The sequence below is a fragment of the Spinacia oleracea genome, chromosome 1 (genome assembly GCF_020520425.1).
Source record: "Spinacia oleracea cultivar Varoflay chromosome 1, BTI_SOV_V1, whole genome shotgun sequence".
Lineage (NCBI taxonomy): Eukaryota > Viridiplantae > Streptophyta > Magnoliopsida > Caryophyllales > Amaranthaceae > Spinacia > Spinacia oleracea.
The window spans coordinates 135,147,474-135,161,604 of NC_079487.1; the positions used below are offsets into that span (position 1 = coordinate 135,147,474).

The window sequence follows — 14,131 nt, forward strand, 5'->3', positions numbered from 1 at the left end:
ACTTTTGCATAATTTGAGAGGTTAGAGTAAAAGTAACATATCCGGAGTGTGAAATCAACATGGTACAAATATTTAAGGAACGGAGGAAGTATATTAAAACTGAAGTTTTATTTACACGGTTGCTAAACGCAACTTGGTTTTACTCGACGCAACCCTTTTTACTTTCATTTTTTTCATTCTAAAAAAACCCTAACTCTCACTTTTACTACTTTCTCTCTACTTTTTTGATTTTTTTATGAGGGTCACGGTATCTAATTAATCAAATCAGCATACATAATTTAATTGCAATGTACGATAATTTTTCCTTGGAAGACCTTGGAATTGTGGTAATTTTTATTTTTTTCCTACTTTTTTTAGCCTTTTTACGCAATTGGTATGAAAGAAGTACTTCTATTTTGTACAGATTAAACAGAATATAGTTAACTATTTCTTACATATTTAACAAAATATAATTAATTATTTCATACAGATTGAACATGACAGAACTAAGTATCCCGTACAAATTGAACAAAATGATGATACTACTTCTTTCAACTGTCTACCATGAAAGAGTTGTCGACTGGTCATGTAGTGATTGTTTTTTATACATTAGTAGTGACGATAAAACTTATTTCTGTTATGTTCAATTTTGAACGCATTTATGTTTTGCCATTTATACGAAATACTTAGTTCTATTATGTTGAATCTGTACGAAATGGTTAATTATATTTTGTTCAATTTGTACGAAATAGTTAACTACCTTTTGTTCAATCTGTACAAAATAGAAGTGTTAATTTCATACAAGTTGTATGAAAAGTCTCGAAAAAACAGGAGTAAAACGAGAATTACCTCAATTCCAAGTCAAAAATATCGTCCATTGCAATATATATATTTATTCTATAATTTGATTAGATACACATTAAACTAAAAAAATCAAATTTATTTAAACCAAAATACTAAAAGTGAGGGTAGAGTTTTTTAAGAATGAAAAAAATGAAAGTAAAAAGGGTTGCGTCAAATAAAATCAGGCTGCGTATGTTTGGTGAAAGTTTGAAGGTTCATAATATATTCATTCTGAAATTCAGTTGCTTCTAATTAAGCAAAGTTGCATGCAGGATGCCTTTTGCATTTTGTGTATCTAAATTTGGTTTACTAAGTCGTAGCTACATGCTTATTAATTGTACTTGTGCCTATATTTTCTTTTATTGATAGATAATAAATAAATTACATAGCAGGTCTTTTTATCGAGAGTTAGGCCAAAGTTCTGCCAACTTAATTATTTTCTTTTATTTCAGAAAAATAAGTTTCGATAAGATAAGTAAAATCAATAAGGGTTATCCAAGTATTTATACAATTTATAACTAAATTAAGTTTTAATAAATCCAGATAAGTTCAAATAAGTAGAAATCATGTGAATTGAACGCACCGTTAAACCTAATTCATCAGAGGAAAAGATCGAGAAGATTGAATTGAGGCTATTATAAGAATATACTATTTGTATAACTAATATAATACTCATACGAATATACGATGTACGATTTACGAATTATAACACTCGTATTAATTTGTAGAAAATTTTATAACAAACTTAACTTAGTGAGTAACAGTAGACTCCCTTACATTAACAAATGAATTATTACATGATTATACACTCGCAATAATATGCAATACAAAAAGTAAAATATAAGGTCCCGAAAACTAACTGAAACCCGTATTTGTAGTGCAAACTGCTGCTATATTCAATGACCAAAAGCCAGGTCAAACGTGAACTCCATCAAAACGGGTGCGAATTATATTGGGCCTACAGCCCAGTTTCATTTCTCTACGTAGTAGATGTGGGCTCTGTCTGTTATATTCGGTATGGGCCCATGGGCTTTTTAGCCTATACTTACAAGAATGTGATCTCTTTCACCAAAATGGTTGCGATGTGAGTCATGCCTTGTCACGGGCCCACACCATCAAGCCTACTAGTTTCATGTCGTACAGTGTCCAAAGTGTAAAAAGTGTTGGCCATGTATGGGCTAAGTCCACGTGCTCTCATGTTGTGTGGTGTCGTGCTTACATGCATAAACCTAAGTTTACTCAATTTAACGTGGTATGTCGTGTCGAACCTTATCGTGCTTTTCTTAAAAATGTGGCTCGAGCACGACCTAACTCCTACGCGTTCATACTCGTGCCATGTCTTAGTTATTCCACACCCGTGTTATTTTTGGCCTTTTCGTGCAGGGTTGGTGGTGCTTCAGACCGACCCAGTGCCATCTTTACATGGAACAAAGGGAGTAGAGAGAGTACATCGAGTAGGAATCTACAAGATTTGATGTGTCCCTTTTCTTCTTAATATATTGAGGAAACTTTTAATGATGGGTTACTTCAAAGTTCAAAGGTAATGAAAATGTTGTTGTAGCCTACTTATTCACTTTCGTGAGTGTTAATTGTTTAAGAGGTGTAGGTACTAGATTGTACTCCCGTTTAAGCTCTTTTCCTTCCATTCCTAAGAATTGTTGACTTGTCAACTAACATAGTACACAACTCTATTTGCACTTCTACTAGGCTTTCTTTTGAAAAGGCTAAAACCTAGATTTATGGCATAATATCCTAGAATATAAATACAATTAAATTAAAGTATTGTGTAGAAAGTACGCTCGCCCTCTAATAACTAAATATCAAATTGATAATAAATAAAATATTAAAACATGTTTGATATTATATGTTGAACTAGATAAACTAATTAAGATAGAAAACTAGACCATCCAATTTCTACGAGTAACAATTAACGTAATTTATTTACTATACGTCACACATGATTACATAAAATCAACTTACACCACATTTGTAAAGGTCGATTTGCTTCATTCTTTAGGCCATTTTTCTTGGAACGTTGTTAATTATGAGATATCTGTGAGTGTTATATTGGTAAGAGCTACTATACCACTTATGTTAATTGATGCCAATTTCAAAAGAAGTTGGCAACGCATAAAATAAGGAAATTTGACTAAAGAAAAGCAAAAAGATCGAGATGGAAATTTGAGATGGCGCAATTATAAAGAGAAGATAAAAATCTTGAGTGGCTCGATCTTGTACAAAACTTTCTTCCCCCATTATAATCTTTTGTTTGTGTAAGAGAAAATTAAGAACAAGAAAAATTAAAAACAAAAAAATAGAGCATAAAGAAAAAGGAGTAATTGCTTGCCACACTAGTGGGGTAACAAATTTATTCTTTCTTTTTCAAATTGTTATGCCATTGAGGTGACATTTTCATCTTCAAGCAAAGAGATCATTAATATAAATTAACCTCAAATTTTAACCCATCCTTAAGGATATGTTACTTAGTCACCATGCATAATCACTAGTTTGATATCATTGAAACGTCTTAAAGCAAAAGTTCTTGTCCCCGTTTTTATTCAATTCATTGATCTAATAAAATCTTTGGATACTATATGTTCGGTATGAGACCTATTAATCTTGTTCCCGGTTACTTTTTTCTACAAAACTTAAGTAGTGCTGATAATTATAAACTCTCCAAAATGAGTAAAACTGGTCAAACGATTAGAAAGAAACTCTAAATTACATCTGGATGATCTAGATATATCCGGGAATAAGAAGTAATTTTAGAACATTTGAAATTATCTAAAATCACAACAAAATTGGGATGATTGTATACCTAAGTGTGTGTGGGGGAAAAGGAACCACCATCATATGCTAGGATTTTCCCAATTGGCAACTAGCCACTAATATATCATCCTTTTATTAACATCATCAAAAATTATGTGGCCACTACTCAATTTTTATGGGACATATATTCACTTAAGTGCAAGTTATACCCTTTTTATTCATTGTGTTGTTTGTGTGTGTACATCTTTCAGCCAACATTATCGTATGAGTGTAGTTTCATTTTTAGGGGCTTATTGACCATCTCATTAGGTAAGTAATAATGTATGTATGCTACATGATTAATTAGTGTTTAGGATACTCTTGTCGCGAACCCTTATCTATTCGATCTATGGAGTATTAAACAAACTAAACATATTTTCGTTTAGTACTTTAGTGGTTTAAATTGTACCTTGTCATCAGTGTCAAAACTTCTAATGACTTTATGAGTGTAGTTTTGTTTTCACTGGCTTAGGCCCTGTTTTTTAAAGCTGAACTGAACTGAACTGAAAAATTGAACTGAACTGAACTGTCAAATAAGTCTTGAAACTGAAATTAAGCCAAAAAGAACAAGGCCTTATTAACCGACCATCTTATTAGAGTTTAGGATTCTCTTGTCCCAAAGTCTTATGTATTTAATCTACGGAATATTATTAAGTACTCGTATACAAACTAAACATGTTTCGATTCGGTGGTTTGAACTATCCTTGAGATCAGAGCCATAACTTTTTAAGAGTGGGTCTTTCATACGTTATTTAGACTAGGGAATAATACAAGTATGTTTGGTTTACTTGTGAAGAATTGAGGAATATTTAGCATAATTATGCCTCCATATTCGTCCACTTTGAAGGATATAGAGAAAAGAAAAAGGTTCCAACTACCATTAATATTGCACCATGAAGAGCTGAGAATTATATTGCATTCACTTTAAGTCCCCAATTTCATGGTGTTTAATTGTTTTTAAAGATTCCCAAATTTATATTTTATGGTCAATACAATTTCCTTTTCTTAAGAATTCCTCATTAAAGTACGTAAGTTACTATAGTGTAGCTTAGTTGGGTAAATTCTTGAGTGATGGGTAATGGCAACATAGACCATTGATTCTCGCCTACATCTTTTCTTACGAGTCACACATATAAATTCCAATTTTTTTTAACAAATGAATACGATGTTCTCGGTCAAGAATTAAATAGAGTTTCACCGATAGATTTATTGCATGTTTAAGTAATCTGCATTTGCTAATTTTCAAACCAAAAAAAAAAAAAAAAAACTATGTTTAAACCTCCTTTCGTCCCAAATTACTTGTTATACTTCTTTTTTCGTTCGTCCTATTTAGTTATTACATTTTTAAATTAGAACTCACCCCACAATTATTATATTTATCTCTCTTCCACTAATTTTTTCCCCCCACACCATCTCTCATTCAATTAAAAAAACTACCCCCACTATATCCTATTAAATATACTTTTTCAATAAAATAACAATTGATACTAAACAACCACTTATCGCGTACAACTTTGTGTGAAAGTAAGTGTAACGAGTAATTTGGGACGGGATAAATATTTTTTAATAGATTGATACTAATTACTCCTTACAAAGTGAGTATTAGACAATCTTTTGCAAGAATTTATTAAAAAAAAAAAAAAAAAAAAGACTAACAGTGTATTTTTGACGTTGTGAAAGATCCAATGTTGTTAGGGATTTGTCAGCAGCATATATACCACGGACTGTACTGATATATAAGTCCTCAGCCAAAGTATCCAAGACTTCAACTACTGACCTTTAAATGCCCCATCTTCTGACCTTTTCTTTGGACCATCCATCTCAAATTTATTGGGCCATTATATTGGTTGATTTTTTCAAATTAAATCTTAGTACATCTAGAAATTGCTTAGATCTTTAAATCACCTCTTTTCAAAGCAATCCTAGCTTTTTCAACATCCCAATTTCTTCCATTCTTTTTACACCTTGTTTCTAATTGGCTCAATTAGGCTGTGTTTTTTTTTTCTTTGGCTGAATTAATCTGAACTGTATTAAACTGAATAGAATTGAGTCTGAACTAAACTAAAGCGAACTGAACAATTAGTACTGAGTATTAATATTTTGTAGGTTTTATGAGCGTGGACAACAGTTGCGATATGGTACACACCTCCTACATAAAAACGAACACGGCCAAGAATTTAAATGTTCTTTGTCGTATACGAGTATATCACTAAAAATATAAATAGTTTGAAATTGTTACGTGATTAGAGACAACTGTGTACATATCTATGTCATTAAATTCACCTCTTTAAGACAATTAGAGGTATTCCATTAATTAGTGTTTGGCTATATTTGTACGTGTACGTTATTACATACATGATTAATGGTGTATATGAACATATGAACATGTTTTTTCAACAATGGCCTTAAATAGGGGACAACCTTGTGTACAAAACATCTTATGGTAATCTTTAAAGGGTAATTAACACTTGTTAATGGAAAGGAGAAAATACAAGTTGGTAACAATATTATATTAATGGGATAATAATCGACCACAATATGAGAACGACAACTTAATATAAACGTCAATTAATGATATAATTACATTTTTGTGGTAATTTGTCTCACTTATTTTGTATCAGAGCCAACTCGACCATTATAAAAAAAAAGGGAAAATGTATTTCACTAAGTCTACTTATTCATGATTTAAGATAGTTGTTTTGATGGTTGTTTTGTTTAAGACATTGAATTGTCTAAGGTAGGATAACTCAAAGAGATAACTAGCAAGGTCACATACTTACATTACATGCATGACTATTCTTAGTTGAGTGATGAGAGACAAATTTGTACATATCCTTCTCAATAAATTCACCGCTATAAATGAATTATTTAAGGCAATTTGATTACGTTATTATGTTATTGTGCACATGACTGTTCGTGTATTAATTTCAATCACAATCTTTTCCATCAATGTGATTAATATTTGAAAACCGTGTTAAGTAATCTCTTATCTTTAATTCGTTTCTCTAAATTATAAGTAGATAAACAATTTTACAAGTAAATTTAATAAGCTAATAACCTAGTGCATCATTAAAATGGATGTGAGATCAATCTCACCTCATATTTGATTATTTGTGCACCCCTAAATTTTGTACTAAAAGCTAAGTTGAATAACTTGTTCACTCCAACAACAATAGGGCACCCCTTTTATTTCTAGATATACCTAATTTCATCACTTTTTTTTCAAAAATGTGATTTTAATCACTTTTTCCAATCTCCCACTATCAAAATTGTAGTTGGTTCCCACCCATCGACAACCCAAGTGCCCACTCACTCTTTCATGTTTCATTCTCCACTTCTCTCCCCCTTTTTTCCTACATTAGAACATTTACCTCGGCATACCTTACCAATCCCCAGTCAATTCAATTTAAATCAATTTCTTTTAAAATAAACTCGATTCTTTTTATTTTTCCCAACATCTCTATAGCAAAAGCCAATATTATCCCAACCAAAAAATAAAGGATTATTTTCCACAATGATGCTACCATGTATTTCATTGGATACCTTCTTTTTTCACATTATTACCTAATTTCACCTTCAAAGTTCACAAATCATAACCAGATGTCACAAACAATTACAAATTAACGAAATCGATCATACCCGTGCTTTTTTATTTACTTATCCTTTTCTCTTTTCTCGATTCCTAATATCATGTGTTTAATCCATTTAGAAATTATAAACATTTTCAAGCTTATTGTAGCAATTAAGCTAAAGAAGTGAAGAAACTAATAACTTCTCTTTCCCTCAAAGTTAAATGGCGGTCTTAAGCAAATTTCCTGTTTGGTAATTCATCCCAATCCACTTACCTAATATTTTCTCCATTTTCTCACATAGAAACCATTAACTACAACGTGACATCCACAACTATTTCAACTAATTTTTTAAAACTCGAAAATAAAATATAACTACATATTTTTCTATAAGAAAAAATAAAATAAATTAAGTACAAAAGACAAGGTAGTAGACTATGTAGTTGTTGATTGAAATTTTTGTAATTAAGCCAAATAATTAGCTTAAAAAAAACTACTCCGTACATCATTTCCGCAATAGGGAACTAATCCCTTTTCTCTATACATAAAAAATAAAAATTTCTCCACAAATGGAGAAAAAAAAAAACTAAATTCATTTTCGATTCTTTTCCAAAGATTAACACCCAAGTCCAAATTAAAGTTCCTACACCCCTTTACCCTTCATCCAAATTATAAAATAAAAAATTTAAAAATTAATTCCCCACCTTTCTCATTTAGCAAACTAATTTCCTACTAAAATGCTAAAATACGGCAAAATTTCCGAAATATGACCATTTTTACTGTTCCATTTTCTTTCTTCTTTAACCGGAAATGAAATCTCCAACCCCAACCAAAAAACTCATGTGGCGGGCCGTTGGCCGTCACAGTCACAGTCCACCGTTAACTGTCCTCATCCATTTCCATAGCGTTTATATCAGCGTCTCCGTTATTAACATCGTTACCGTTAACGTCACCGGCGTTAATGTTTTCTTCATCAACTTCAACCCACCTAGGCATAGGAGCGCAGTCACCCTTATGCCTCAACTTCCAATCAAGCGCTTGACAAGCACGCGAACAGTAATTCACGGCACCGCAAACTGAACAACGTCGAAATTCGTGCTTACGTGTCTCCGGTCTACCGCACCCGGCGTGAGAACAAAGCCTTAATCCCGGTCCAGGATTTTCACTGGTCCGACCGGTAAACCATTCGGTTAAGAACTGATTCGCCGGGTGACCTTCCGGTGCCGGAACATTACAACCGAAGTCACTCAGCAAAGGACAACCGATTGTTCCGGTGGTGGTTGACACAAGGCGGTTTCCAACTGGCTGAGATGAGACAATATAGGAGGAAGCTGAGGTGGAGCACGTGAGAGCGGCGGCGAGCTCACGAGCGTTGGCCTGAACAAGGAAACGACGCCCTTCGGCGACGTTTTGGCGGACGCCGTATCCGTCTTGTAGGCAGTGGCCGAGCTCGCGGAGGGCGTCTACGTGGCCTAAGAAGGCGGCACGTGCACATAACGCGACTCCTGCGCGTAGGTCTTTGTCACTCTTTGTTCCTCCGCTTCCATTGAATTGGATCACCGCTAAGGAGTAGAGAGCTTGCGCGTGAGAGTTAATCGCTGCTTTAGCCATTAGTGACGCTCCGCTTCCTCGGTTTTGTAAACAGTAGAATCGAATCTGTTCAACGGAAACCATAGCATTTTCAGCAATTATTTATTGCTAAAATTCATAAAAAATTACAATAAATTAGAGAAAATTAGGAATTTGCTGATTTTTTTGAGAAAAATAATTGGAGAAAAGTTAGGAAATAAATCAATTTTTTCCGGTATTTCTGTTTTTTTGAGAAAAATCATTGGAGGAAAAATTGGAAATAAAATCAAATGTTTATTTTTGGAGAAGAGATAATTACCATGCCGAGAGTGTAGCAAGCTTCGACATTTCCGGAGTCGGAGCAGGATCTTAGGAAGCGATGAGAAGATTCAGACCAATTCTTAGCTTTAATGGCGAATGTTTTCGGAGAAGCTTTCGATAACACCATTGAATTAAGACCTAATCCGTTGAATCTCTTGCAACTGTTACAAAATCAATTTTTAGGTCATGAATTTTCAATTGTTTCCAGAATTTCAGAGGAGAAAATACACAGAGGGGGAGAGAGAATAGGCAACACATACGTTAAGAGAACGTTGACAAAATCGGCAGGACAAGAAGCGGTAGAACTGAGCTTGCACAGAATAGAAACGACGAGATCGTCCGGCAACCCGTCGAAGAAATCCGAACCGCCGGCTGTAAACTCCGACGAGATTCTCGCTCTTTTCCGGCAAGGAACTCTGTCTACTTTATCAAAACTAGTAAAAACAAAATCGTTTTTCTCATTTTCCGGCAACAACAACGATCTCTTTTTATCGTCGCCGCCGCCGCCATTAACAAAAGCTCTGTTATCATTACTCCTCTTCCTCACCGTCACCTTCATCTGCTTATTCTTAAGAAAAGAGAGAGTCATGGTGGCGGTGGTTGTGGCGGGAGCATGAACTTTCGGATAACAGAGTCCTCTTCTAGTTCTCATTTTTTGTTGTTGGTGTTGTTTCTCTCTCTATAACTTCTCTCTCTACAAAGGGAAATGCTCTCACACTCAGGGAGACAACGTTGAAGGTAAAGGGGAGAGTGAGTGGCTTTTATAGGGAGGATTATAGGAGGTGAGATTTTAAGCGTAATTAATAAAATTAATTAATTAATAAGAATGGGTGTGAATTACGTTTTTAACCCTAACTTGCAGGTCTGCTGTACTTTCTATGGTGTAACAGAAAATATTTACACGGTCAAAGGGCGTTGACTGGATTTCTGAAATGGGAATTGGGAAGGAGGAAGGATGATTGCTTTTTGGTTGTGTAACAGTTTGATCGCATTTAAGTTAAAATCCGTCAAATGATATTATTTGACCGGTAATTTTTGCACCAATTTTTTGAAACAATAATAAATTGACTGGTAAATTAATGAGAGAGTAGAAATTAGAATTAACTTTATACGTATGAGTAATAGAGTTTTATTTTTCGTTGGTTCAATATCAAGTAAACTTGACTCGTGAATTTTTTCTGATCTACATAATAATTGGTTATTTAGATTAAGACTCTTGTTTAGTTTGACGTGAAAAAAGTTCAGACGAGGGATAATAAGGTAAAAAAAAATGAGATTAAGAAAACAAGTGGAGTAAAAAGTTTGTTCTAATGTTGTAATATCGTTAGTCCTTGTATTACCACCGAGTGTTAAGTAGGCGCACCGCGCACTAATGATGACGTATTGTGAGACATTTAGAGTTATGTTTAGAAGTATAAACACTAGACTTTTTTTTAAATAGAAAAATTACCTAAATCACATAATAGATCATGCAAGATTTTTTTCATATTTATTTCTTAAAATGCTTTGAGAAAAAAATAAAGTACTATGATTTTTCAATATTTATTTCTTTAAATGAAGATCTTATCGTATTTATTTCTTTAAATGAAGATTTTATCGCATGTATTTCTTAATATGGGATATGTTTCTAGAACAACTCTAGTAAGATTCTGCTATATGTGTTTGTTAAACGTTTTCTAATAATATTTTGATTATAGTATTTATGGAGCAATCTTTTAGAGATACAACTCGAAAGAAGTATTATACTTCCTCCATTTTTTTATAATTGCACCGTTTTTCTTTTTCGGAAGTTGCATATTAATTGCATCATTTCCTTTTTTGGTAAGTTTGTCCACATAAAATGACATTTATATCCTTATCATCATTTGTTAAATCACATTTGTACTTAGATCACATGGGTATATTTGTCATTTATCACCTTTTAACCCCTATTCTTAAATCTTGTGCCCAACCCAAATGGTGCAATAATAAAAAAATGGAGGAAGTATATATTTATCAAAGTTTATAATTAAAACTAGGAATGCAAAGAGGAATACTGACAACAAAGATTAGCTGATGATCCACCGCAAATTTGGGCCCCTCCTTATAAATTTACAGAGAGAAAGGAGTTGGAAATGTGTAAAACTTGTTCATATACGGTCCCATGGAATATCTATTTGGTGTGATTAGTTCTTAACTTCTTATAGATGCAAAACTTATGAGTTTTGGCCCATACTTTGCACTCCTTCCCACAAAAAAAAAGTTATAGTTCGTAAATAAATTTTTATAAAGATCATTCTAATAGTTCATGGAATAAACATGTCACGTCACTCACTTCTTACCTAACTAGTAAAATATAATATTATACATGGTCTGACAGTTAAATAAATAGCAGATTGTCACACACACCCAAAAAAAAAACTTAAATAGTCGACATTGAAGTTTATGCCAAGTATCTGGACAACCAAACAAAAAGTAAAGGGTAGGAAGAAGCTAATTAGAGGATATAAACTAATTAAACATTGGCTAATTGTAAATTATCTCTTTTAAGTTGCTAACACGTTATGCTAATCAACATTGAATTGTAATGCATAAGATGATGAGAGTTAAGAAAGGGAATATAAAATAAAATTTTGGGAATAATTAGAGAATTGTTCATGATTTCTGTTTACATATTGGTTGACCTTCAAATATATCATCTTCATGCAAATTCAAACTTAGGAAAAACCATTTTAAAATGCCGTTTGTGTCGCTAATGATAAGTAGATAATTCATGGAATCAACGAGTTATTGGCACAGCGGTTAAAATTGAATGTTTGTGTATGATAAGTCACATGTTCGAATCCTCCTCTCAACTCTCATTTATATATATCGCCCTATGGCACATTTCCACTGACAAAAGATAAAAATTTACACGAACTCGGATTTATATAATTGATCTGGGATAACAAAAAAAACACGCGTGAAAATTATAAATCCTATCATCAAGGATAATGTTTTTTTAATCTTCTTTACCAATTATGGGAGTGGAGTCCCTAGATGGGACTAGTGGGAACAATTTCAACTTTAAACCTCATAAATAAGGATGGGTTCAGGAATCGCAACATCTAAACCATCTAAATGGTTAGTTGTAAGGTTACTAATGTACGTTACATGACTTGTCAATCTCATACAACGTACGGATTACATGACACATCAAAATGACGTAAATTTCAACATGTATAACTTACGGTGTATATACATCTGTCTACATCAATAAAACATCATACGTATAGTACTACCTATCGCGGTTGAGAAATTACTCCGTGATTAAGAACAAGTATTGTTTACATGATCAATTTTTGAAAGTTTGTTGTAGAGAACGTACTAAATGGTGTACTACATGATCAATTAATCTTGGCTGTTAGGTTGTAGTAGTACAATAAGTATGATATGAACAAGCAAAAAGAAAACAGAAAAAAAGCAGTGTGTACTGTATTACCACTAACTAAAGAAAAAGGTTTATATGTGTTTGCCATTTTAGGTTAATTTTTCAGGTGAGAGGGGAAATGGTTTCCAATTAGTGCTCTTAATCCTTCCAATCACTTTCAAAGCTGCCGCTTAAACAACATAAGAAATGAATGCGCGCTGATGAGTGATGACGGACTTTGCTCTTGCCCACTTTCGAAGCTACGTAGTATTTTATCCGTTTCAAAATAGTTGTACCGTTTTTTATATATATTTCAAAAATATAATTCCGCGGTAATCATAACAGTTTTTCTTTCGATTATTTTATAAGTTTATTTATACTTTGAAATGTGTGTTTAAAGTATGAATACTCTCATTAGAAATTTAGATTATTGTATACCTCAAAACAATCATCGATTGAAGCCATGGCGAAGGGTAGAAAAGGTAAGCAGAATCTGAACTCAAGCTCCAATAATCAACAAGCTAAGAAAAATCCCAAGCAACAACCTAAGAAGAAGACGGTGGAGACTAGTGAGGAGGGGGTATCATCAGACGATGATGGTGACTCGCCGGCAAATGTGGCCCCGGTGCCGGTACCTGCTGCGGGAAGGAAAGGGCAGAATATTCAGGCCTCTAGCTAAAGCGAAGATTTTGGGTGGCGGGGAGTCGGGACTTCGCTTGTTTCGGGTGAAGAGGGTAATAGGCTTAGTAGGTCTCGAACCTACAATATATATATATTTTCATTAGGTAATAAAATAGACCTGATTGAACCAACACCTATCGCATGTTAGTCAACCCACCTCTACAGGTCCACGCTCGAATCACTCTCAAACATTTCACAATTGATATTACTCGGACTCTGACCTATTTGTGAAATATTGTTAGGCGTGTTTCAATATATATAATCAAATTACCAATTTTTGATAATTTTCCCTCATACAAAATTTGATACGGAGTACGAAGTAAGTACTTCCTCCGATTCTTTATTGTTGCAACATACCCCTTTACGCGGTATTTAAGAAAGTGGTACTTGAGTCAAATAGTAGGTGTAAAATCTTTCGAGAGCAAAAGTACTTCGTGCAAATAGTAGGTGTAAAATCTTTCGAGAATAAAAGTACTTCGTAGTATGCAATAGGTATATACCAAGTTGAGAGTGATGGATAGCTTAGTTGGTTAGAGCTTTCATCCCAGTTCCAGGTGATCCTGGGATCGATTCTCATCCCCGCTCTTGTGGCTCATTTGCACAAAATAAAAATAAAAATAGTATATACCAAGTTTGAATTAAATAATATAAGCATAAAGTGAATAAATTTCAAAGATGTCACGGAAGTTGATTAGTAGTTTAATGGTGGTACTTATGATACTAAAAATTGATTAGAATAGGATTATAGGTCGCGTAAGATTGTAAAATGCTAGTAATTAACATGGTGTCACGTCGCCGTAATTTTACTAATTGTTGTCACATCAATACCGACGATTGTCTTCTGTGATTCGCTTTACTTTGCTTCTAACTTTATGGATGAGATATTAGTTTAATGGTTAAAAGATCGAGTCTCTGTATTTTATGTCACAACTTCAAATCAAAGTACATTTAATACACAAATTCTTATTTACAA

At 33.4% G+C, this 14,131-nt stretch overlaps 1 protein-coding gene across 1 annotated transcript; it reads right to left on the minus strand.

The window, feature by feature from the left end:
* Window positions 1-7,627: 7,627 nt before the first annotated feature.
* On the minus strand, window positions 7,628-9,830 carry LOC110794463 (F-box protein At1g67340). Its single transcript, XM_021999449.2, has 3 exons — window positions 9,350-9,830; window positions 9,088-9,250; window positions 7,628-8,855 (listed from the first exon to the last, which is right to left on the minus strand). The coding sequence occupies exons 1-3, from the start codon at window positions 9,739-9,741 to the stop codon at window positions 8,079-8,081; spliced, it is 1,332 nt and encodes a 443-aa protein (XP_021855141.2). The 5' UTR covers window positions 9,742-9,830; the 3' UTR covers window positions 7,628-8,078.
* Window positions 9,831-14,131: the final 4,301 nt, after the last annotated feature.